The 25,927-nt window shown below is 35.4% G+C and overlaps 1 protein-coding gene across 5 annotated transcripts in view; it reads right to left on the bottom strand.

Moving 5' to 3' along the window:
- MIOS (meiosis regulator for oocyte development) overlaps positions 1–25,927 on the bottom strand; it is a 45,799-nt gene that overhangs the window by 5,457 nt on the left and 14,415 nt on the right. For 4 of the 5 annotated variants that reach the window (XM_030822129.1, XM_030822132.1, XM_030822131.1 and 1 more), the window contains exons 5-11: positions 23,551–23,805; positions 20,685–20,854; positions 17,960–18,025; positions 16,967–17,125; positions 11,402–11,554; positions 10,070–10,274; positions 462–591 (exon numbers count right to left, since the gene is read on the bottom strand). In XM_030822129.1, the coding sequence (XP_030677989.1) occupies positions 462–591; positions 10,070–10,274; positions 11,402–11,554; positions 16,967–17,125; positions 17,960–18,025; positions 20,685–20,854; positions 23,551–23,805 (1,138 nt within the window). The remainder of the gene's footprint in view (positions 1–461; positions 592–10,069; positions 10,275–11,401; positions 11,555–16,966; positions 17,126–17,959; positions 18,026–20,684; positions 20,855–23,550; positions 23,806–25,927) is intronic. The other variant, XM_030822133.1, reaches the window with a different exon arrangement.

Raw genomic sequence — 25,927 nt, 5'->3', positions numbered from 1 at the left:
ACAGGGCCACTGGCACCATTCAAAATAAAATTCAAATATGTCTTGACAGTCTCAATTGCGTGACTACATAAAAAGCTTACTTAGAAGAGAACTGAGGCAGCAGTATGATATGCTTTTTTATCATTTCATTAGTAATTCAATTGCATGGTAAATTACAGCATATTCAGTGTAAAAACTGTAAACATATCCTCTCCCCTAATAAAGCTAAATAATGTTATTCAAACATTTAACTCATACAAAACATTTAAATTAGTTCTGACATAAGTATTACCTTTATAATTTAAAGTTACATAGGATATCTAATGATGACATGTTCATACCAACTTTGTTAACATGAGTGACAGTAAAAAATAAAATTCATACTTTGGCTAAATGCTAATAGATAAACCCAAACTATTTAGAAGCAATCTGTGTTATCCCCCATAACTCCAAGCCTATCAAAGAAGAAATGTGCTGATTACCTGAACCAACTAAGCATATGTCCGGCATGTCCACCGTGCCTGCAATTATGACACCATGTAAACCAGTTGTTAAATTGGGCTAATTTTTTGTCCTTGCTCAAGTCCACTTTTTCATCTGATTTGGTTCCTCCTATGACAAAATAAAATGATCTTCATTAACTATATCACAATATTTTATTTAAAGTTACTTTCAAAAAGCATTTCTAAAACTGTGTTCCAAATATGAATCACACATCATATTGAAATAGCAATTTTGATGGTAGGTTCTAGTTTAGATGAAGCGAAACTGAATGACAGGAGCTCCCCTACATTTTTAATAGCCAATATAAAAATGGAAAAAAATAATCAAAACCCACTAAGAAACAATCTAAATTTAAAACTTTGGAGAGACCAAATCAGTAGTTTAAAATCTTTCCACAAGGAAAATACCAGGCCCAGTTTACAAGTGAATTTTACTTAACATTCAAGGAACAGGTAGGGCTGGGTGTGGTGGCTCATGCCTGTAATCCCGGCACTTTGGGAGGCTGAGGCCGGCAGACCACTTGAGGCTAGGAGTTCACGACCAGTCTGGCCAACAAGGTGAAACTCCGTCTCTGTTAAAAATACAAAAATTGGCCGGGGGTGGTGACACATGCCTGTAGTCCCAGCTACTTGAGAGGCTGAGGCACAAGAATTGCTTAAACCTGGAGATTGGAGGTTGCAGGGAGCCAAGATTGCACCGCTGCACTCCAGGCTGGGTGATGGAACAAGACTTTGTCTCAAAAAAAGAAAAAAAAACAATCAATGAAGGGACAGGTAATTCTCATCTGTACAAGCCCTTTCAAAGAAGAGAAAAAGCAGAAAGTTTCCCAATGCACTTCATGAGACTTGTGTAACTTAAACAATTGCTTAATTAGACTTAATATTTTTACTTAATTGCTATCTATAAAGACATTATGCATCGATAACTATGTTCAAAATTTTGCTTGGACCATTGCAGGTCACACTTTCATGACCAAAAGGATAATCTTGCAGTCGGGAATAGTTTTAAAAAATATCCGTTTTTGCTAATAATATGAGGTGAAAGGATGTGTAAGTAATTCAATGATTTAAGATGTAAACACACTAAAATTATTCCTGAAAGGGTCACCAACAATTAATAATGAGAGGGCAAAAAGGAAAGGGGGAAGAGATAAAATATAGATCTGATATGGACACTACTTTACACCTTTGTGTAAAGCTCTCATTAGTACTTGTCACTTTGTTTTTGTAACTTCTAACATAAACAGATAACAGACTGAATCAGAACAAGCATATCCTTATATTTTTTCTGATGAAACTGGAAGTATTAAGGTGTATCTCACTGCCAAGTATAAAGGCTTAAGATCAAATGACTTCACATTTTAAAAGATTTATAGTGAATTATGAAGACAAGTGCCACAGAACACTTTAGGGGAAACTAGAGTTTCACTTATGCATTAATGCATAATGTAAGAAGAAAATGAAGGAAACCAGTAGATAATCTAACTTTTAAAAAATGTGTCATTGTCCATAAGTTAAATTCTGTTAAGGGCAGGGATTTTTGTTTTCTTTACTGTAACATTTCTAGCACTTGGAACAATAGGTACCAAATAAACATTTGTTGAATAAATAATAATTATAATGTTTATAATGATGTTAGAACTGTTTCAATAGATTTCTAATCTTCAAAGCACAATTGAGTATAAAAATATCAAGTCTCAGTTAAATAAGCTTATAGAAATTCCAGCTATTTGAATCACAAAGCATGATGGATGGATGCAATCTCTGATTGCAGGCAAAGCACCAGGGAGGTTTAGATATTCCAGCCAGTAGCCAGCATTTGATGTCTTTTTTTCTTAATTTTATTATTATTATACTTTAAGTTTTAGGGTACATGTGCACAACGTGCAGGTTTGTTACATATGTATACATGTGCCATGTTGGTGTGCTGCACCCATTAACTCATCATTTAGCATTAGGTATATCTCCTAATGCTATCCCTCCCCTCTCCCCCGACCCCACAACAGTCCCCAGTGCGTGATGTTCCCCTTCCTGTGTCCATGTGTTCTCAAATTGTTCAATTCCCACCTGTCAGTGAGAACATGTGGTGTTTGGTTTTTTGTCCTTGTGATAGTTTGCTGAGAATGATGGTTTCCAGCTTCATCCATGTCCCTACAAAGGACATGAACTCATCATTTTTTATGGCTGCATAGTATTCCATGGTGTATATGTGCCACATTTTCATAATCCAGTCTATCATTGTTGGACATTTGGGTTGGTTCCAAGTCAATAGTGACTATCGTCAATAGTGCCGCGATAAACATACGTGTGCATGTGTCTTTATAGCAGCATGATTTATAATCCTTTGGGTATATACTCAGTAATGGGATGGCTGGGTCAAATGGTATTTCTAGTTCTAGATCCCTGAGGAATCGCCACACTGACTTCCACAATGGTTGAACTAGTTTACAGTCCCACCAACAGTGTAAAAGTGTTCCTATTTCTTCACAACCTCTCCAGCACCTGTTGTTTCCTGACTTTTTAATGATCGCCATTCTAACTAGTGTGAGATGGTATCTCATTGTGGTTTTGATTTGCATTTCTCTGATGGCCAGTGATGAAGAGCATTTTTGCATGTTTTTTGGCTGCATAAATGACTTCTTTTGCAAAGTGTCTGTTCATATCCTTTGCCCACTTGTTGATGGGGTTGTTTTTTTCTTGTAAATTTGTTTGAATTATTTGTAGATTCTGGATATTAGCCCTTTGTCAGATGAGTAGGTTGCAAAAATCTTCTCCCATTCTGTAGGTTGCCTGTTCACTCTGATGGTAGTTTCTTTTGCTGTGCAGAAGCTCTTTAGTTTAATTAGATTCCATTTGTGAATTTTGGCTTTTGTTGCCATTGCTTTTGGTGTTTTAGACATGAAGTCCTTGCCCATGCCTATGTCCTGAATGGTATTGCCTAGGTTTTCTTCTAGGGTTTTTATGGTTTTAGGTCTAACATTTAAGTCTTTAATCCATCTCGAATTAATTTTTGTATAAGGTGTAAGGAAGGGATCCAGTTTCAGCTTTCTACATATGGCTAGCCAGTTTTCCCAGCACCATTTATGAAATAGGGAATCCTTTCCTCATTTCTTATTTTTGTCAGGTTTGTCAAAGATCAGATAGTTGTAGATACGCAACATTATTTCTGAGGGCTCTGTTCTGTTCTATTGGTCTATATCTCTGTTTTGGTATCAGTACCATGATGTTTGGGTTACTGTAGCCTTGTAGTATAGTTTGAAGTCAGGTAGCATGATGCCTCCAGCCTTGTTCTTTTGGCTTAGGACTGACTTGGCGATGCAGGCTCTTTTTTGGTTCCATATGAACTTTAAAGTAGTTTTTTTCCAATTCTGTGAAGAAAGTCATTGGTAGCTTGATGGGGATGGCATTGAATCTATAAATTACCTTGGGCAGTATGGCCATTTTCAAGATATTGATTCTTCCTATCCATGAGCATGGAATGTTCTTCCATTTGATTGTATCCTCTTTTATTTCATTGAGCAGTGGTTTGTAGTTCTCCTTGAAGAGATCCTTCACATCTCTTGTAAGTTGGATTCCTAGGTATTTTATTCTCTTTGAAGCAATTGTGAATGGGAGTTCACTCATGATTTGGCTCTCTGTCTGTTATTGGTGTATAAGAATGCTTGTGATTTTTGCACACTGATTTTGTATCCTGAGACTTTGCTGAAGTTGCTTATCAGCTTAAAGAGATTTTGGGCTGCGACAATGGTGTTTTCTAGATAGACAATCATGTCATCTGTAAACAGGGACAATTTGACTTCCTCTTTTCCTAAATGAATGCCCTTTATTTCCTTCTCCTGCCTGATTGCCCTGGCCAGAACTTCCAACACTATGTTGAATAGGAGTGGTGAGAGAGGGCATCCCTGTCTTGTGCCAGTTTTCAAAGGGAATGCTTCCAGTTTGTGTCCATTCGGTATGATATTGGCTGTGGGTTTGTCATAGATAGCTCTTATTATTTTGAGATACGTCCCATCAATACCTAATTTATTGAGAGTTTTTAGCATGAAGGGTTGTTGAATTTTGTCAAAGGCCTTTTCTGCATCTATTGAGATAATCACGTGGTTTTTGTCTTTGGTTCTGTTGATATGCTGGATTATGTTTATTGATTTTCGTATGTTGAAGCAGCCTTGCATCCCAGGGATGAAGCCCACTTGATCATGGTGGATAAGCTTTTTGATGTGTTGCTGGATTCGGTTTGCCACTATTTTATTGAGGATTTTTGCATCAATGTTCCTCAAGGATATTGGTCTAAAATTCTCTTTTTTTGTTGTGTCTCTGCCAGGCTTTGGTATCAGGATGATGCTGGCCTCATAAAATGAGTTAGGGAGGATTCCCTCTTTTTCTATTGATTGGAATAGTTTCAGAAGGAATGATTCCAGCTCCTCCTTGTACCTCTGGTAGAATTGGGCTGTGAATCCATCTGGTCCTGGACTTTTTTTGGTTGGTAAGCTATTAATTATTGCCTCAATTTCAGATCCTGTTATTGGTCTATTCAGAGACTCAACTTCTTCCTGCTTTAGTCTTGGGAGGGTGTATGTGTCAAGGAATTTATGCATTTCTTCTAGATTTTCTAGTTTATTTGCATAGAGGTGTTTATACTATTCTCTGATGGTAGTTTGTATTTCTGTGGGATCGGTGGTAATATCCCCTTTATCATTTTTATTGCGTCTATTTGATTCTTCTCTCTTTTCTTCTTTATTAGTCTTGCTAGCGGTCTATCAATTTTGTTGATGTTTTCAAAAAAACCAGCTCCTGGATTCATTGAATTTTGAAGGGTTTTTTTGTGTCTCTATTTCCTTCAGTTCTGCTCTGATCTTAGTTATTTCTTGCCTTCTGCTAGCTTTTGAATGTGTTTGCTCTTGCTTCTCTAGTTCTTTTAATTGTGATGTTAGGGCGTCAATTTTAGATCTTTCCTGCTTTCTCTTGTGGGCATTTAGTGCTATAAATCTCCCTCTACACACTGCTTTGAATGTGTCCCAGAGATTCTGGTATGTTGTCTTTGTTCTCGTTGGTTTCAAAGAACATCTTTATTTCTGCCTTCATTTTGTTATGTACCCAGTAGTCATTCAGGAGCAGATTGTTCAGTTTCCATGTAGTTGAGCGGGTTTGAGTGAGTTTCTTAATCCTGAGTTCTAGTTTGATTGCACTGTGGTCTGAGAGACAGTTTGTTATAATTTCTGTTCTTTTACATTTGCTGAGGAGTGCTTTACTTCCAACTATGTGGTCAATTTCGGAATAGGTGTGGTGTGGTGCTGAAAAGAATGTATATTCTGTTGATTTGGGGTGGAGAGTTCTGTAGATGTCTATTAGGTCCACTTGGTGCAGAGCTGAGTTCAATTACTGGATATCCTTGTTAACTTTCTGTCTCGTTGATCTGTCTAATGTTGACAGTGGGGTGTTAAAGTCTCCCATTATTATTGTGTGGGAGTCTAAGTCTCTTTGTAGGTCACTAAGGACTTGCTTTATGAATCTGAGTGCTCCTGTATTGGGTGCATATATATTTAGGATAGTTAGTTCTTCTTGTTGAATTGATCCCCTTACCATTATGTAATGGCCTTGTCTCTTTTGATCTTTGTTGGTTTAAAGTCTGTTTTATCCGAGACTAGGATTGCAACCCCTGCCTTTTTTTGTTTTCCATTTGCTTGGTAGATCTTCCTCCATCCCTTTATTTTGAGCCTATGTGTGTCTCTGCACATGAGATGGGCTTCCTGAATACAGCACACTGATGGGTCTTGACTCTTTATCCAATTAGCCAGCACTTCATTTCTATTAGATCCTGTTTTACTTTGGAAATGGACTCTTCTGATTTCACATACCAAAAAAAAAAAAAATAATTTGCTGCTTTTTCTTTTTTTTAAACTTTTATTTTAGTTTCCGGGGTACATGTGCAGGTTTGTTATACAGGTAAACTGTGTGTCATGGGGGTTTTGGTGTACAGATTATTTCGTCATCCAGGTAATAAACATAGTACCTGACAGGTAGTTTTTCGATCCTCCTCCCACCTAGCACCCTCCAGTAAGCCCTGGTATCTGTTATTCCTTCTTTATGACCATATGTACTCAATGTTTAGCTCCTACTTATAACATGCGGTATTTGGTTTTCTGTTCCTGTGTTAGTTTGCTTAGGATAATGGCCTCCAGCTCTATCCATGTTGCTGCAAAAGACATGGCTGCATAGTATTCTATGGTATATATGTACCATATTTCTTTATCCAGTCCACCACTGATGGGCATTGAAGTTGATTTTATGTCTTTGCTATCATAAATAGTGATTATTCTGTAACTTAGCTCAGCAATGCCTTTAAAGATCATATTCAGGCTCTCTGTAATTTTCCTACTGTTTCTTATCAGTTCACTTCCTAGGTCCTTTCACAACAATACACTTACTCTTCCCAAACACCCCCTGTACCTATCATAATACTTACCAATCTCTTCACCCTAGTTCATGTTTTTTCTCTTGGTCTACAACCTGGATGACTTCCCTGCAATCTTCATATATTAAATCTACCAAACTTTAAAGGACTGGCTTAAATGGTAACTTCCTCCTGAAGCTTTCCAGATATCCTTCAGATAGAAGTAATATTTCCCACTTTCAAAATTCCTAATTCTTTCCTTATATAATAGTCCTAATTCATGTTGGGGGTTTAGATGTATTTCAGAATCCAGGATGTTTGGGATTTTAGAAAAAAGTAGCAAATATGTGTACCTTGAGGGAAGTCTAAAGCACCCTGTAATCAAACTCGTTAGTATTTCTGCAGTGAAACATGAATATTCACTAATAAAGAGAAATAAATATCTTAATAGCCTCACATCAATTCTGAACAGGTTTTGTGGCCAAATGAGATTACTGTAATTTTATTTTTAAAAGGCATTTGATTTCCAGATCTTTTTAGGGACTTTGAAATGACAGATAAGGAATTGTAGACCAGTATTTATTTTCTAGAAAATAATACTTATTTTATATTCGTTAACTACGCTTATTGCACACCAAAAGCTCCAAGAGGTTCTTTGATTTATTCATCTCAGCACATCAGCATTATATTAATGTATCAAGTAAAATCAGTGTTCAAATATGTATTATATATATAAAGAAATTATTTCTGTAGCAAATATGGAAAAAAATTCTATAACAAATATGGAAAAATGTTAATATTTGATAAACCTGAGTGCTGACTATTCATTATATTAGTCATCAAAACAAAGAGTTTGAAATGTTTTAAGATTTTCCTTCAAATTCTACAAAATTATTTTCTCTTCTTACCTATTTCAAAAATAGAAAAGATTTTGAAAAACTGATATTCAGCAAAAAGGAAGAGTGCCCAGGTGTAAGAACGCAAATAATCCTTATAGCTTCCTGAGGCTTATGGTCCAAAAGATGTGTTACATTTAATTATTTCTATATATCTCAGTTCATATACATATATGACTTATTTATGCTATATTTTACCTCGAGCTCTCGTTGTAGATATTCCAAATTGTTATTTTCTGTTTATTAGGACCAGAGTAACATAAAACAGTGATCAGTATGTAATGTATAAAATAAAAATCCTCGATTAAAATTTAAATCAAAACTAAAATGTACATTTAAAACATTACATATTCCCTTCATTTCTTTAAAAAAAGCATCTAGATGGAAAAATAATCGCTAAGCCAATGATACCAGCATGTCTTTCATAAATGTTAATGTAATGATAAAGCAGACTACTTAAATGAACAAGATACAGAATAGAATTATAAAATGTCTGCACTAGAAAGGACCTCCAGTCCAGAGGAAGGTGCAAGTAACTCTCAATGTCACAGAGTGCATGTCACAGAGTTAGAATTAAAACAGACATTCTGACACTCTAACCAGTTCTTTATTCATTACACCTGTGTGCCAAATACCCAAAATGATTTTAATTGAAAATTTTGCCACAGTATCATTTTCAAGTTAGGTAAAAAGCTGGAATAATTCCAGCCACCAGGTATAAGACATTTAATTATCTACTATCCTCAAAATTTTTTTTCCATATGTTTACTATAAAGAGTAAAAAATAATATTTCTAACCATTAAAAAATATAGGCTGGGCATGGTGGCTTATGTCTGTAATCCCAGCACTTTGGGAGGCTGAGGCAGGTGGATCGCTTGAGTTCAGGAGTTCAAGACCAGCCAGGGCAACAGGGCGAAACCCTATGGTCCCAGCTACTTGGGAGGCCGAGGTGGGAGGATCACCTGAGCCCAGGAGGCAGGAGGCAGAAGGCAGAGGTTGCCATGAGCCGAGATCATGCCACTGCATTCTATCCTGGGTGACAGAGTGAGATCCTGTCTCAAAAAACAAAACAAAACAAAACGAAAACGAACATTGTGTGTGTGTGTATGTATATATTCCAAATTGTTATTTTCTGTTTATTAGGACCAGAGCAACATAAAAGAGTGATCAGTCAGCATGCAATGTATAAAATAAAAATCCTTGATTAAAATTTAAATCAAAACCAAAATGTAATTTAAACCATTACGTATTGCCTTCATTTATTTTTATATATATATATTATATATATATAAATTTACTAGGTAACTGACAAACAGCAGAAGCAGCATCAAAATCTAGAAGTCAAGGGATCTGACTTCTAGGCTAATACTTTCTCTATGTATTTTCTTATTTATTATTATTTTTTAATTAAAAAAATATATTTTTTTAATTTGGGACAGAGTCTTGCTCTGTCGCCCAGGTTGGAGTGCAGTGGCACAATCTTGGCTCACTGCAATCTCTGCCTCCCGGGTTTAAGCAATTCTCCTGCCTCAGCCTCCCAAGCAGCTGGGATTACAGGTGCATGCTACCACACCCGGCTAATTTTTTGTATTTTTAGTAGAGACGAGGTTTTACCGTGTTAGCCAGGATGGTTTCGATCTTCTGACCTCATGATCTGCCGGCCTCGGCCACCCAAAGTGTTGGGATTACAGGCGTGAGCCACCATGTCTGGCCAAAAAAATTTTTTATAGAGATGGGCTCTCACTATTTTGCTCAGGCTGGTCTCAAACTCCCAGGCTCAAGTAATCCTTCCACCCTGGCCTCTCAAAGAGCTGGAATTACAGGCATGAGCCACTGCACCTGACCCTTCTCTTATGTATTTTACAGGTAGGTTTTGAAGATGAAGGAAAAAATGTCAAAGTGCTTTAATGATGTCAAAAGATCCTTAGAAATACAAAGTATCTGTTAATAGGTGCGGGTATACTGACTTTTAAATAATCAAATTTGAACGAACTCCTCTTAGTGGAAACAGTGATAAGAAAATGGTAATATTTTAAGATTATTTCATATTTAAGTTTTTCTCACAAACTTTAAATTGGTCAGAACTTGTGAAATTACCTGAAGTATCAACAGATATAGACTTTGCTTTTAATTTACATAGTTGATAAATTATAGGAACATAAAAGCCTTCAAGCTAGTAAACTGCCCTTTCTTAGAAATAATAACAAACTCTAGCTAGTTTGTATTTTATTTGCACATTAACTCAATTATGTAAGAATCATTTCAGTTCATAAAAGTATTTTGTAAAATTATGTCATACCAGGACAGCTAGAAACTGGTGTTCCCATATTAATGAGACAAAGCGCACATCGAGGAAGGGGTTTTCGACAGCCAGGACAACTTGTGACTTTAGATTTCGTTGGTGAGCCACTCACACCATACTGACTAAAACCTCTGCCCTGATGAGGCACAGCTGAACAGCTGTAGGAGATTGACTTGCCACAGAAATTGCAACTCACAAAAACCTACAAAACAAATGAAAGAAAAAATAAATGTAATGCAAACCATAATGGAATGCTAAATAACTTAGTGTACACCTAACAAATTATTTTTAAATACTTCTAAAAAACTTTATTTTATATTTCAAAATTTATCTGCTAAGGCTGACTAGCTCTCATTTAAAATTTATACCTAGCAATTACATTTTTTGGGTACTTCCTTTTTAATTATATTCTTACTAATACCACTGAAATTGGTGGAAGAACTCAAAATTTAGATTCTAACATTTTAGAAATAACAATGACTTCAAAATTCACACTGGGCCATTACAAAATATCCCAATATGACTTCTAAACCACAGTTCAGTGATGTAATCTTCTGAACAAAATTTTCTTATAAAGAAAACGCTGTTCCTAAGACAAAAAGAGTTAAAAAACTTATAATGGTAAATAGTTAAATTTTTAGAATAATAGCAATAAGAAGCTGTTCATTTTGTTTTTACAGTAAATTGCTAGGCTCTTAATCACTTATCATATAGATTAGTAACATGTACTACCATGTAATGCTATTTTGTCAACACTCTGGTTTTAATATAAGCACTTTCTCAAGTTCCTAAAATAAGAAAATAGCACCATCCAGTGCTCATATTGAGGATAACATAATATTTAATATCTGAACTAAGACGCAGTGACTTAATGTGGTATACCTTATGTGACAACAATCTCATTTTTTAAACTAATGCTAAAAAAAAAATTTCCATGTGTAATTAAACATATAGATATAGGTAATACTGCTAAAGTCTAAAAAACCCAAATCCTGCCTTACTGCACATAAATAATGCCAAAAAACTTAATACACAAGTGGAATTTGTAAGATAATGTAATAGTTTAGAATCTGAAAGGGCTGGAAACACACTGGAAAACTTCAGGCCTGCTGTGGTTTATTCTATCTGCGAGTAAAAGCTCAAGCCACTGAGATGACTGTTAGCAAGAAGCAGAACCAAAGGACAGGAAGATCAAGGACAAAGTTCAGTCTAGAAAAGACAAAGACATCAATGGGAACTCAATATAAACAAAATAACGAGCTAATAGTAACTTATTAAATTGGACATCAACATGTTACAATTTGATTTTCTCCAAAACAATGTACTTACTTGTGCTAAAGGCTTGGAACTGGGATCCAACTTACTCCTGTGAATATCAAATTCAGCTCGTTTATGCCAAAACCTCCAGGCATCTAATAAATTTCTGTAATTCTCAATCCAGTACTGAACCCTTTCATCTTTAAGAACATCTAAAGGTGAACCCTAAAATGAAAACATGAATTATTTCAATTGTGTAAAATCTCCTGGCTAGGCCAGAGACTTCTGGGTAACATGTAAGTATGGGTAACACAGAAGAAATAGGCCTTTTTTTTTGGGGGGGCCAAAAGCTGGCTCCTAATGAGAATAAAGAAAATTTATGGAAGCTCCATTAATTTATCTCAAGCTGGGTTCCACTAATGACATAAATATGTACTTTATATATCATACCTTGCCAGGGAAGTGTAATTCTCTACCTTTTAGTTAAGTTTAAGAAAACAGAACTTTGTGGTTGAATGTTGTAAACAGTGATATGAATGCCCTTTATCCCAGCAATTAAAAACCTCTGGGTTCACAAATTCTGTTTACTATCAAATCCAAATGTAATACAGGCTGGGCATGATGGCTCATGCCTATAATCTCAGCACTTTGGAAGGCCGAGGTAGGCGGATCACTTGATGTCAGGAGTTCGAGACCAGCCTGGCCAACATGGTGAAACCCTGTCTCCAGTAAAAATACAAAAATTAGCCAGGTGTGGTGGCAGGCGCCTATAATTCTAGTTACTTGGGAGGCTGATGCCTGAACCGGGAGGCAGAGGTTGCAGTGAGCTGAGATTGTGCTGCTGCACTGCAGTCTGGGTGACAGAATGAGACTCCATCTTAAAAAAAAAAAAAAAAATCCAAATGCACACCAAAATTGCTCAGTCACATCTGAACTAACAGTTAGCTTGGTCCTTCCTATCTAGCAATGCATGGTGAACTGAGATGCTGCTTTTATATATCTACTTATCTGTAAGTTAAACCTGTCTATTCTTACTCTTGCCTTCAATTAAAACATACATTTCTTGCCTTAAAAATAATAATAAAACAAGAAAAAGCAAAACCAAACCAAATACCTTCTTAGTTCTTTTGCCCCTAGCCACAGTTAAAAGCAATACCTTGTTTTAGTTAAATTTACTTTAGAGTTCTTCTCATTAAGATCTTCAAGTTCTTGCCAGTAATAATTTTCCTAAAGTTGTATTTTCCCTGGCAGCTGTGACAGTCTACATTTCATCTATGCTTGCTTTAGGTTTTCTTTTTCTCTTTCTTTTTTTTTTTTTTGGAGACAGAGTCTCACTCTGTCGGCCAGGCTGGAGTGCAGTGGCACGATCTTGGCTCACTGCAACCTCTGCCTCCTGGGCTCAAGCAATTCTCCTGCGTAAGCCTTCTGAGTAGCTGGGATTACAGGGGTGTGCCACCACCTAATTTTTGTATTTTTAGTAGAGATGGGGTTTCACCATGTTGGCCAGGCTGGTCTTGAACTCCTGATCTCAGGTAATCTGCCCACCTCGGCCTCCCAAAGTGCTGGGATTACAGGCGTGAGCCACCGTGCCCGGCCGCTTTAGGTTTTCTTAGAAGACTTTCAGCCCTGTCCAGGATATCTTCCTTAACTTTACATAACGGAGAAAGGAGATAAAGTCTATACTTCCAGTGATGCTTTGGCATCAATCTGAAGGTCAGTTTTCTCAGTCCTACTTGAGGGCCAATAGAAAAGTAAAATTTCAGAGAGAACCTGGCGTATATCTTACTTATAAAAAAAAGAACAAAAATCTGTAACAGCTAATATAATCTTTAGACATCCAATCAGAAACTGAAGCAACCTATCTTTCATCTATTAAATTCAGTGTTAATTACCAGAGTTAAATTTAGCTAAAAGAATATGTGAAACACATAGTTTACAATTTCATTTCTTAAAAAAGTAGAGGTCTACTCTAGCCCTAATTATGACCAAGTAGGCAGAACTAAGTACCAAAGTAGCATATAATCCCTGGTTTAAAAAGAAAATTCACAGAAAAATAAGATGTTTTCATATCTCATTCTTTCCCCTTATATGGCAGGAAGGAGATAAACTAAGTAAGAATTTGGTCAATACATATACAGTAAGTCTTCTCTAATCCTCTCCAATAAAGCCTAAAATCAAGCCACAACATGATCTGTAATGAAAATAGTTCAGAGATTGAGTCTGACCAAATTAGAAGGGCTTGGGAAAATAGTGTTTTGATTAGTGAAGAGATAAGGAATCTGAACCGAGAAATGTAAACCAGGGGGCTCCAACCCCCGATATATCCCCAGGTCCATGGCCTGGTACAAAATGGGTCACACAGCAGGAGGTGAGTGGCAGGGCAATAAGCAAAGCTTCATCTGTATTTATGGCTGCTCCCCATCCCTCACATTACTGCCTGAGCTCTGCCTCCTGTCAGATCAGTGGTGGCATTAGATTCTCATAGGAGAGTGAACCCTACTGTGAACTGCACATGTGAGGGATCTAGGCTGCAGACTATCTAATGCCTGATGATCTGTCAATGTCTCCCATCATCCCCAGATGGGACCATCTAGTTGCAGGAAAATAACCTCAGAGCTCCCACTGATTCTACATTATGGTGAGTTGTAGAATTATTTCATTATGTATTACAGTGTAATAATAGAAATAAAGTGCACAATAAATACAATGTGCTGGAATCATCCCTAAACCAACCCCCTGGTGCTAAAAGGTCCCTGGTGCAAAAAGGTTGGGGACTGCTGATGTAAACTATAACAAAGTTAAGATTCTGTAACTGAAAAGCACAATAACTGAAATGAACAATTCCCTGGGAAGTTTAACAGCAGATAGAGGTGATGGAATAAGTCAACAGAATCAACAAATCTGGGCCAGACACAGTGGCTTGCGCCTGTAATCCCAGCACTTTGGGAGGCCGAGGCGGGCAGATCACTTGAGGACAGGCATTTAAGACTAGCAAGGCCAACATAGTGAAACCATGTCCCTACTAAAAATACAAAAAATTAGCCAGGTGTGGTGGCACATGCCTGTAATCCCAGCTACTCGGGAGGCTGAGGCATGAGAATCACTCGAATGCTTGAACCTGGGAGGTGGAGGTTGCAGTGAGCCAAGATTGTGCCACTGCACTCCAGCCTGCGTGACACAGCAAGACTCTGTCTTAAAAAAAAAAAATAAATTAACCAATTTGAAGAATAGTGGGAAAAAAACATGGAAGGAAAAAGAATAGAGCCTCAGGCACCTACGAACACTATGAAGTGGTTTAATACATATGTAATAAGAGTCCTAGAAGAAAAACAGAATAAGATTGAGGCAGAAAAAAATATTTAAAGAAATAATATCCCCGTACTTCCCAAATCTGCTGAAAAACAGACTTGCAGATCCAAGAAGCTCAGTGAACCACAAACAGGATAAAATGAACCACAACCAGGCACATTAAGGTCACACTACTGAAAAATCAAAGATACAGGAAAAATATTGGAAGAAACCCAAAAAGATTATCCTATATATAAATAATAGAAAACATTGTATTGATGGTTGCAAGGAAAACAAATTTACTTAAATATTAAAAATCAGAATGTAGGCTGGGCGTGGTGGCTCATGCCTGAAATCCTAACACTTTCAGAGGCTGGGGCGGGTGGATCGCTTGAGGTCAGGAGTTCAAGACCAGCCTGGGCAACATGGTGAAACCCCATTTCTGTCAAAAATACAAAAAATTTAGCCAGGAGTGGTGGTGTGAACCTGTGGTCCAGCTCCTTGGGAGGCTGAGGTGGGAGGATTGCTTGAGCTCGGAGGCTGCAATGAGCTGAGATCCACCCCAGCCTGGGTGAGAGAGAGCGAGACCCTGTCTCAAAAAAAAAAAAAAAAAAAAAAGCCAACGAGAAATGAAATATCACAGACAGGGAAACAAGCATAAGAACAGCTGATTCTCATCAGAAACAACAGAGGCCAGAAGACAGTGAAACTACATCTTTAAAGTGTTGAAAGAAAAAATAAGGGTGAAATAGACATTTTCAGTTAAAATTTGAGAGAATCTGTCACCTATATTACAAGGAATGCTATAGGATTTACAGAAAGGAAAAAGAATGCCAGGAATGGTAAATAAGTGAATAAATATAAAAGCCCATGTTTTCTTTTCATAATTTACATAAAAGACAAATGACTGTTAAAAAAAACACTGTAAGTTGGAGTATATAATATCTGTAAAAGTAAAATATATGACAGTAGGACAAAGGAATGGATGTGTAAATGAAATCACACTGTTGTGACATTTGTGAAGCATGAAGTAAAACCCAGAAAGTGTCAGAGTGACATAAGAAAGGGTAAAGTAGAAAGAAAGCATGATGTGTCAGGTGAGAAATGTGAAGTATGAGGGGGTAAAATGTTGACTTTGATGAGTTGAGGGATGCATATTGTTAGACCCACAGCAACATCTTTTAAAAAAGATAATGAAAAGAGATATAGCTAAAAAGCCAATAGAGGCAATAAAATGAAACATGGAAATATTAACCCAAAATAAGGTAGGAAAGGAACATAGGAACAAAAGGAAAAAGGACAAACAAAACGGAAAACAAATAGCAAGATGGTAGACTTAACCATGACCATATAAATGTAAATGAAGGAAACACTTCAATTAAAGGCAGCAATTATCAGACTGGATTTTAAAAAAGCAAGATCTGTATTGTCTGCATTTTAAATATATTTTATAAATCTTGGTAAGAAGTTACTAACTCATTTGCACTCTGTAGCCATTCTATAGCCATATATATACAGTTTAATTTAAAAGACATAATTTTATTTCAGCAAGAAAAAATATTATAGAAGGGTACTTTTTCTTCCATGGGCAGTGGCTTGATACATTAGGCAAGTTTACTTTGTGGTCTGTGGGCTAGTATCTCTATATATACACAAGGTGCAGTGGGAGAGGGGGCATTTTCCTGTGTTTACCCAGTACACAGTATGCTACCATATTGTGATATGAGGATAAGGGCAGGAAAGAGGAAAGTACCAACACCATGTAAGGATAAGATCAGCTGGAGGGCTACAGGAAATCTCAGGAGACTACTCTAAATTTTACCATTATTTCCAGCAAAAGTAAAGTAGATAGCAATCTATGCCTGGAATCTGTTTTTAATCACTGGACAGTAAAAATTGAGAAAATATAGATAAATTGGTTATCCCAAATACCCCCATTGATAATAAAGAGAAAATGAAAGCTGAGAGCTGTGGTATAACTAGACTTCAGCACTTCAAGTAAGACTATAGTTGAGATCAGGAAAAGGCAATCTTTCTTGTAGAAGATGCAGTTATGTCAACAATTGGAGAAACTGAAGAGAGTTTCTCTGTTCCATTTGAGCTTTACATAAATTCAGATGCAGTCAAGACTGGCCCTTCTCAGACTGAAAGGAAAAACTGGATAACTCAATGAAGAGGCTTAGGGACAGTAAGATAAGGCACAAGTCTTCAGTAGATCAACTGATTAGGTTAAAACTAAATGCCTTCTAAAGATCCTAAGCAAGCAAAAGTGCATATTTACTTTCAACTGAGGAAAGAAAATATAGAATATTGTTACTTTTTTAAAAGCTGCTGTCAAACTGCACTGACCTGTAACATACAGTAACTTGCTGTTTGAACATCTCCAGTTCTATCAACATAACTCTCCATTAAGTCCACTCCATCTTTAGTAAGGCCTGTAAGCAAAATTCCTTCCAAATTTCCAGCCTCTTTCATTTCATTGGTCAACTTTTCGATGTATCTATTTAACTGGAAAATGTAAAGTGATTTTTCTAAAGCAATCTGTTTCACTATGTATTTTGTACTTCAAAACTACTACATTTTGAACAATTTCATTCCTAATGGAAAACATTTTAAAACAAAAGACTTTACTAAAATATAAATATGTAACTAAGAAGCCTGCATCTATTACAAATTTCAAAGCAATATCCATAATCACTTATTTTAAAAAAGCATTTACTATGTTGATAATTAATCCATGAAAGAACTACAGATGGTTTATTATTTTAAAGAGAATTGTCCACATTATTCTGAGAAGTTTTTGCTGTCTATCATAGTAGTATGTAACAGAATCACAAAATCTGGAGTTGGAAGGGAACTTTAAGATCATCAAGAATAACCTCCTTTAGGTCTTCCCTGACTTCAACCCACTCCAAACTCTTGCCAAGATTCCTCCGTATTTCCCCAGCATTTTTCATAAGTACTTAGCATATAGTATTACTAGTTGTTTACATGCATTTCCTCCTCATTATATACACAGCATAGGCATTTTGCATTGTTTAATGTATTAAAAATGAGGAACCCTTTCATAGCATCACTAAGAGGTGAGTTTAACATCTTTACCTACTAACTAATCTTACCCTCCAAAGAAGAAATATACTAAAATATTGTCAGTATTCTAAACAAATAAATTTAGTTATGGTAGACATTTTCAAAATATTTTTATCTAATGAATTCTTACCATACTTTTTAGAAGAATTAGCTTATCAATCTCATACATATGTAATTATAAAGACTAGTTTCTTACATAATTGTGACAGTATATATTAATTACTTCAAATGTGGAATTAAATCAGTTTTCACCTGAGTATCACTAAGGAATTTACAAGCAAATGCCACTCTGTCACGTACTGCAACTTTGTTTTCATACTGGAAAGAAGAGAAAAAGCAAGGAGTTACTTCTAGGCACACTGGTTTTAAATTTTTGCAGAGACTGAATGTTTTATATAAATAAAATGAATACGTTATTTCCAAATTTATTAATAAGTTATATTTATCTTGCACAGCCATTAATTGCCTGAGATGCCTTTCTTGATTTAACTCTCAAGAAATTCAGCAATAAGGTTTTGTCCTTGCAAAGTAAAAATTTACCTTTTAAATACTAGCCAAATTCAGTTTTTAAAAATCCAGGTCAGTCTTACATAACTCCAATATAAAACATATACAATGATGTACAGTATATCAAATTTAAGATGCCACATAATCTTTCCATCATAGAAATTAATTTTAGAGAACTAAGGAAATCTTTCCTTGGCTACTAAGTTAATCAGTAAATCTAAGAAATTTGTGAATTGGCTACACCAGTACACAATTTAGAAGAACAACAATATACGTTTCCAAGTACAAAGTGACAAGTTTTAAAACACAGACACATTCCTGTAGCTAAAGTTGTTATATAGGTGGTTTGTGGCAAAGATTTCAGAGGCATTATAATAACTAAAATTTTTGTAAACTCGTCAATATCATGAAACACTTTTGAAATATATTTACTACAAATGTAGGAAGGTACAATTAATTTTGTAATTTGTAAACATAATTTAAGGGTGGAAAAAAGATCCAATTTCTACTGAAGTCATCCTATGAAAATTTTACTTTTTTAACCGTAAGATCACTCCAGTTGATACCTATATCTTATCATATTTTTTCTATAAGATATGGTTTTGCCCTAAAGAGAGAACAGATTTCATATAACTAGATTTAACTCTTAGATTCAGTTGCATATGTTACAAAATTTTGATCTGGAAAGGGTTTTAAACATTATTCTGTCCCATTTTACATCTTGGGAAAGTAATACTCAAAAAAGTTAACTGAATGGCTATGGTAAATGGGGCAGAGCAAGGAGTCAGGCCTGTATTTTCTGACTTCCCAATTCAGTACTTTTCACATTCTTACTATTAACATTTTTTAAATACAGCAACATTAATTATAATTATTTATACATAAAGTATAACTAAATACATAAATGAAACAGCTTGGAAATATGAACTTCGTACTCAAGATGACTGTTATCTAATAACTCAAATTTATGTATAGCAAAAGAAGGATACTGGGGCAGGGCATGGTGGCTCACACCTGTAATCCCAGCACTTTGGGAGGCCAAGGCAGGTGGATCATTCAAGATCAGGAGTTCGAGACCAGAATTGGTGTTTCTGGCCAACATGAGGAAACCCCGTCTCTACTAAAAATACAAAAATTAGCCGGCATGGTGGTGCATGCCTGCAGTCTCAGCTACTTGGGAGGCTGAGGCACGAGAATCACTTAAACCCAGGAGGTGGAGGTTGCAGTGAGCTGCCATTGCGCCACTGCACTCCAGTATGGGTACAGAGCAAGACGCTGTCTCAAAAACAACAACAACAACAAAAAATAAAAGGGAAAGAAAAGTACTTATTACGGGTCACTTAACTTAAAATACAGAAATTTAATATTTAAACAATATACATCTTCATCAATTCAAAAGTTAACAATCCACTTGTTTATCTAGTCTCTATCATTCTCTAACACTTCCTGAAAGTATTATTTTATCTCTTCAAGATACATTTAAAGTCTTCTGTTTAACAAAAAAGATTAATTACATTTAAAAAATAAACAGTCTTAGCATTATATATATTAATTTGAATTGGTCAGAGAAGTTCAATAGTAATTTATTAAAAGTAATAAAGTATATAAAGTGCAAAATACACATTTATTAAACATTTCATTAAGCTGCCCCAATAAAATACATATTTTTACAAATTCTTAGGGACTAATACTTAAATCACTTATTCAAGAAATGTATAATTGATAAGAAATGGTATAGTAGGAAACACAGAAATGAATTTCAGTGTAGAAAGATCTTCCCATTGCTAGAAAGAAGCCAAGTAGTGCAAAGAAAGTTGTAGTACTATTGTTTAGCTTAAAATCCAATAGCTAAAACTGGTAAGCAAAGCTCACTTCATTCTTTCTTTCCCCATTTTGTTATAAAGAACCTATTTGATAGTGTTATGATCACAGGTGGAGAAAAAGAATAACACAAAGACCAAATAAAAAGCTGAAATAGTCCACTGTAAGTACTGTTATCATTCCTAACAGGAACCACAAAGACTAACTGGGACAAGATGTATGGCCACCTCCACCATAACTGATCAATAATCGTGAGTTGTTTTATTTAACACACACACACACACACACACACACACGTGCATGTGTGCACAGTGTATTTAAACAGCGAATATATTTTTATGTTTACATAGCTGTAGATTTCTACAGCTCAGTTCTTAAGCTAAAGGATAAAATCTTTATTCCTTCTATATCTGTAAATTATATTAAAACCATAAAAATCAAATCCAGTTTGGTATCAGTTAACTAACTCTAGGACGGGAATCACACTCAAGAAGAGCTGCTCAAAAAAAAAGCCCAAGATGCCTTATTTTAAATAACATACGCATCAAAATATAATATTTTATGCAACAGACATTTGAAAATTTTAATAAAGTTAGATAAAAACTCCTATCTTAATTCAAAGGAAGATCTCAAAATCAAGTTAGCTTACCAAAACTCCATCATAAGATCCTGTTTCACTTGTCAGAAATGCAAACATGACACACAAATACGGGTTGTTTAGTTGTAATCGCAGTGTGCTACACATTTCTCTCCAAAGGGAGTTCTTCTCATCCGTATAACCCGATAAAGCCATTGCTACCACATTGAGATTCAGATCTCCTGCATATTAAAAACAGCCAGCTAATCAAAGTGATCAAAAGCTTAATAGCTCTTCTACATTTCTTAAACCATAAATAGAAATCAGAGGGTGACTTTTACCCTCAGAAAAATGAGCTCAGAGAATAAGGGTTTTGGGCTGCTCTGCCTATGGAGTAGCCATTCTTTTAATTCCTTTACTTTCTTAATAAAGTTGCACCTTACTCTAAAAAAAAGGGGGGGGGATTCGGGTTTTGATTCAGACTGGAAAATTTGGCAAAGACAATAAGCAAAACATTTCTATCCTTATAAAACTCATGCCCATGTGTGCAAACTCTGTGCAGGAAAGCAGATCTTTTAATTTTCAAGTTCTCAATCCAGGCAGGGTCTTATATGTTATTCCTGTATATGTTCCCATATATGTATGTTATTGCTTACTAAATGAAGAAAAGTGAAGTCATCCCATCAGAATCGCTGTCAACTTTAACAAGTTTATTAATGCAAAGGTATTTCAAAAACACTTATAGTAAATATTGCATCTCAAGACTGCAATATTCAACATCATTTTATTTTCCTATTCCTAAATATATAATGCAGATACTTACGTATATAAGTGTCAATGCAAAGTGCAGAAAGTAGTATTTCAATACTTTAATTACAGTATTACTCTTAAAACTTTTCCAGGACAAAATGAACTATAAGAATTACCACAGAACTGCATTTAGACCCATTTGCAACAAAGCATTTGTTACCAATAGTCTTTTAAACATTTGTTCTTAGCAGTTTAGATGCATGCTGATAAGCTGCTAACTTTGCCTTCAGCAGTATGGCTGCCTAGTCTTCTAACCTAAGTTCAGCTTCAAAAGAAAAAACTGAATTTTCCTTTAACTTTCACTTTTAAGTATTTTCTACACTTATATGTAAGTTTTCTTCATCTATTTCTTGATTCTTTTTCTTTCTTTTCCAAATAAAGCAGTGTTTCCCACTTTATGTTCTTAACAGTTTTATATTCCTCAGTTCTTTTTTTTTTTTTGACAAGAGAATGACATTTTTAATGTGCAACAAAAAAAGTGAATCCAGAATTCTACATTCAGTGAAATTATTTGTCAAAATTAAGGGTGAAGCAATAGCCTCACTGACCTTTCTGAATTACGTGGTATAAACCACACGATTTTAAAAGTCTCATGTTACAATCAACTGATCAGATCAATGCTGCCAGAAGATTCTTCTTGTAGGTGTATGTACCCTAAAACTTAAAGTATAATAATAATAAAATTTAAAAAAAAGAAAAATACACTTACATTTTATTTTTTATTTTTTATTATTATTATACTTTAGGTTTTAGGGTACATGTGCACAATGTGCAGGTTTGTTACATATGTATCCATGTGCCATGTTGTTTTGCTGCACCCATTAACTCGTCATTTAGCATTAGGTATATCTCCTAGTGCTGTATATTCCTCATTTCTATGAACAGTTTCCCAAGTTACTTTGTGCTTGCTTCCTTTGCCTAATACATTAGATTTAAGGTCTTTTAAAATAAAAATAAAAATAGCAAAGAAGTATCTTTGGATTTTGTATAGAACAATTTACTTCTAAATGGAAAAGAATGTTTGACTCAGAGAAGTCTTCTCTTCAGTCCTTAGAATCACTGGAAAGATACATTTTCCCTATTGTTAGTAAGGGTGTTTAAATCAACCACCAAATTTCCCAGGTACACAAGATAGGAAAGTATCACCCTTTCAAATTATAGCAAAATTATAATTAGAAATGGCTTTAAATATCAATTCTTTTTTCCATCATCACCTATTTTCTATTGCACTCTTAAATGAGGAAGACTTTTGTTAGAGCAAAGGTGAAGGAAAAGATGCCAATCTGAGCAAAACATTAACTATTTTAACTTTAAGACTACAAAAAAAAATTACAGTGAATTTCATGTTTTTCTCTATGCTACAGCTGAACTATAATGGGTTTCAAAATGGACCAGCAAGTAAGGATTCAGTATTCTGAATATTCAAAAATTATTTTTTAGGTGTACTAAAGACCAATAGCTATATATATTTTAGTTATTTCCAAGTGAAATATTCCTGATAAGAAAAAAAACTCTGAGGTTTTGTATTAGGATTTGTTTTTCTGAGGATCCTCTGGCAAAATGCCAGAGTAAAAAAACCTTATTTCTTTCTTTTTAAAAAATACTAAATGAAAACTGTATTTTAATCGCCAGACTCAAGAAGCATTTTTGAAGATCAAAGTATTCTTTTTATAAGAATTTATATTAGCCTAAATAAAAGTGTCATTCGGAGTTTCTTAAAGGTCAAACAATAACCATCCCAAAGAAAGTATAAACTAAAACACTCAAATATGGATCATAAAAATACTTGTAGGCTAAAGTAGTCCTAATCTTTAAGAAAATGTATTTTTAAAAATGTTATGTGAACTATCTTTAAGAGAAAACATTGAAAATGGACACACTTGAGCACTCCTTATAATATTATACCAACATTTAAGACACATCTTTGTTTTTACAGACCTAAACCAAGGCATAAGAGATGAGCTAAGTATTTACTGTTATAGATACACTGCTGTGTTTTCTCTTCCAACAAAAATTAAATGAAAATTTTAAGTGATTGGATATTTGAAAATTATTAGCCTCTTTAAAAGATTCTATGAACTGCTAACATCTTAGATTACAACTAATATCTTAGTTTATAACCTAATACCTTTTTCGGAAGATGCCCCTTCATTCAGGATTTGGATTGCTCGGCGAATATCCAAGTTGAACAATGCCACAGCAGCAGCTCTCTCCCATTCCCCTTCTTGTACAAGGGAGTTCAAAAATGGACCCACGTCTACATCCGTTCCTTTCTTTATCCACCCACAAAGCTGTAAAGCTAAGATTCTCTCTTCATTTAAATTTTGAATATCACTTTGCTTATCCAACCCACTCCAATTATGTCTGCTGCTTTCCACCATTCCTAAAAACAGAAAACATTTTTATATTGTTTTATTTCAAAATATATTTGGAAAATAAGTCAGTTTTACAGAGAACTATGTTGACACATTTAGAATATTTAACTTCTTGGCCATAATTTTATGATGGTGTAAATATGAAATATGCCACAAACACAACATATTTTGCATGTTTCTAAGTACAGTAGCTCCTTGAGTTACCAAAGAACTACTGAAATAAGAGCAAATGCTCAGATGGACTAAACTGAGTTACTGCTTCAGAGAAAGCTGCCTGGCCACCTAATCTAAAATAGATATACCTGTTATTATCTCACTCACCACCCATTGTTTCCTCTATTTCCTTTAGCACTTAACATGTGCTCCCATTTATTAATTTATTTTTCAGTCTTATCTCTTCTCCCAGTAGCACATAAGCTCCAAAAGGGCAGGTGTCTTGTCTGTTTTATTCACAAGGTATCCCTACTGTCTGAAATCCAGTAGAAGTGCTCTTGCTTTCTTCCTTCTCTCTCTGTACATTAAAAACAAGATTACAGACTTCAAAGTACTTTGAAAGCTTAAGGTAAGTAATAACTTTAAAATATAATGGGACTAACTTGAGGGCGATTTTTCCCCTTACTAAATCAGAAAACTTCATTTCTCATTCTTTTTTCAGAACAAACCCTTGCCTTCACGTAGCATTATTTACATTGCAATCAAGGCAGTTGATCCTAATGACATGGTAATTTCACTTAGGATGATACTTAGTGCCAAATAAAGTCAAAACGAATAAAGATGACACTTAAGAACTATAATAACAAATTCTTAAATGTTCTAGAAAGTTTTACCACCAAAATTGTCATTATATAATTATGTTTTTTAACAAAAAGGATTTTCAGAATAAACTAAATTATGAATTAGGCAACATGAATGTCCAACATTACCAACTTTTTATTTTTTGTAATAATTTACATTTGTAATTTACAGTAATTATACATTTATATATTTACATCTAATACTGCAATTATACATTTGTAAATACTAGATCAACGGCAAACAGTTTCTAGAATTCCTCATTCAACTTGTTGGTTGTAGGCAGAACTGTTAAAAAGTGCTGCATTCCTGGCCCGGCCCCCCCTCACCCCCGCCCCGTAACCACACTCTTGTGTAAATCCCTCCCCTTGTGTACAGGTAGAATCTGTAACTTGTCTCGAGATAACAGAATACAGCAGAGGTGAAAGCATTTTGCAGATACAATTAAGGCCCTTACTCAGTTCACTGAGTGAATCAAGGGAAGATTATCCTGTGTGGGCCTGACCTAATTAAGTAAGTCCTTTGAAAGACAGTCTAGAGGTAAGAGAGTAGCAGCAGGAGACAGATCTCCTGCTGATGATCTTGAAGATGTAAAAGCTGCTGTGCTGTGAGAGGGTCTGTGAGAAGGCCACGTGGCAAGGAACTGTGAATAGCCCCTAAGGAGCTGAGAGCAGCCTCTGGCCATTAGCCAGCAAGAAAATGGTTACCTCAGTCCTACAGTTGCAAGGAACTGAATTCTACCAACAACTCCATGAACTTGGAAGAGCGCTCCGACCTCTAGAAATAAATATAATTTGGCTGATACCTTCTGGTTAGCCTTTCTGAAACTCTGAACAGAGGACCCAGCTAAGGTGTGCCCAGACTCCTGACCCATGGAAATGACGAGATAGTAAATGAATGAAAATACACTACCAAAGTTAGTTTAGCTATAGTCATTCTGGTCAAGGAATTAAAGGCATAAACAAACACAAGAAAAAATAAGAAAACACTAAAAACTTCATTGTCATTTGCAAGTTAAATTACATACATAAAATTTTTCTTTTTTTTTTTTTGAGATGGAGTCTTGCTCTGTCACCCAGGCTGGAGTGCAATGGCGCGCGATCTCGGCTCACTGCAACCTCCGTCTCCCAGGTTCAAGCGATTCTCCTGCCTCAACAGGTGCACACCACCACATCCGGCTAATTTTTGTATTTTTAGTAGAGACTAGGTTTCACCATGTTGGCCAGGCTGGTCTCAGGACCTTGGCCTCCCAAAGTGCTGGGATTACAGGCATGAGCCACCGTGCCCGGCCTATTTTTACTCTTTCCAAGTATTCAGACTAAATGATTTTTTATCTTT

Source organism: Nomascus leucogenys, chromosome 11 (assembly GCF_006542625.1).
Source record: "Nomascus leucogenys isolate Asia chromosome 11, Asia_NLE_v1, whole genome shotgun sequence".
Classification (NCBI taxonomy): domain Eukaryota; kingdom Metazoa; phylum Chordata; class Mammalia; order Primates; family Hylobatidae; genus Nomascus; species Nomascus leucogenys.
Note: the sequence above shows the minus strand (reverse complement) of the source record. Positions and strands in the feature narration are given on the sequence as shown.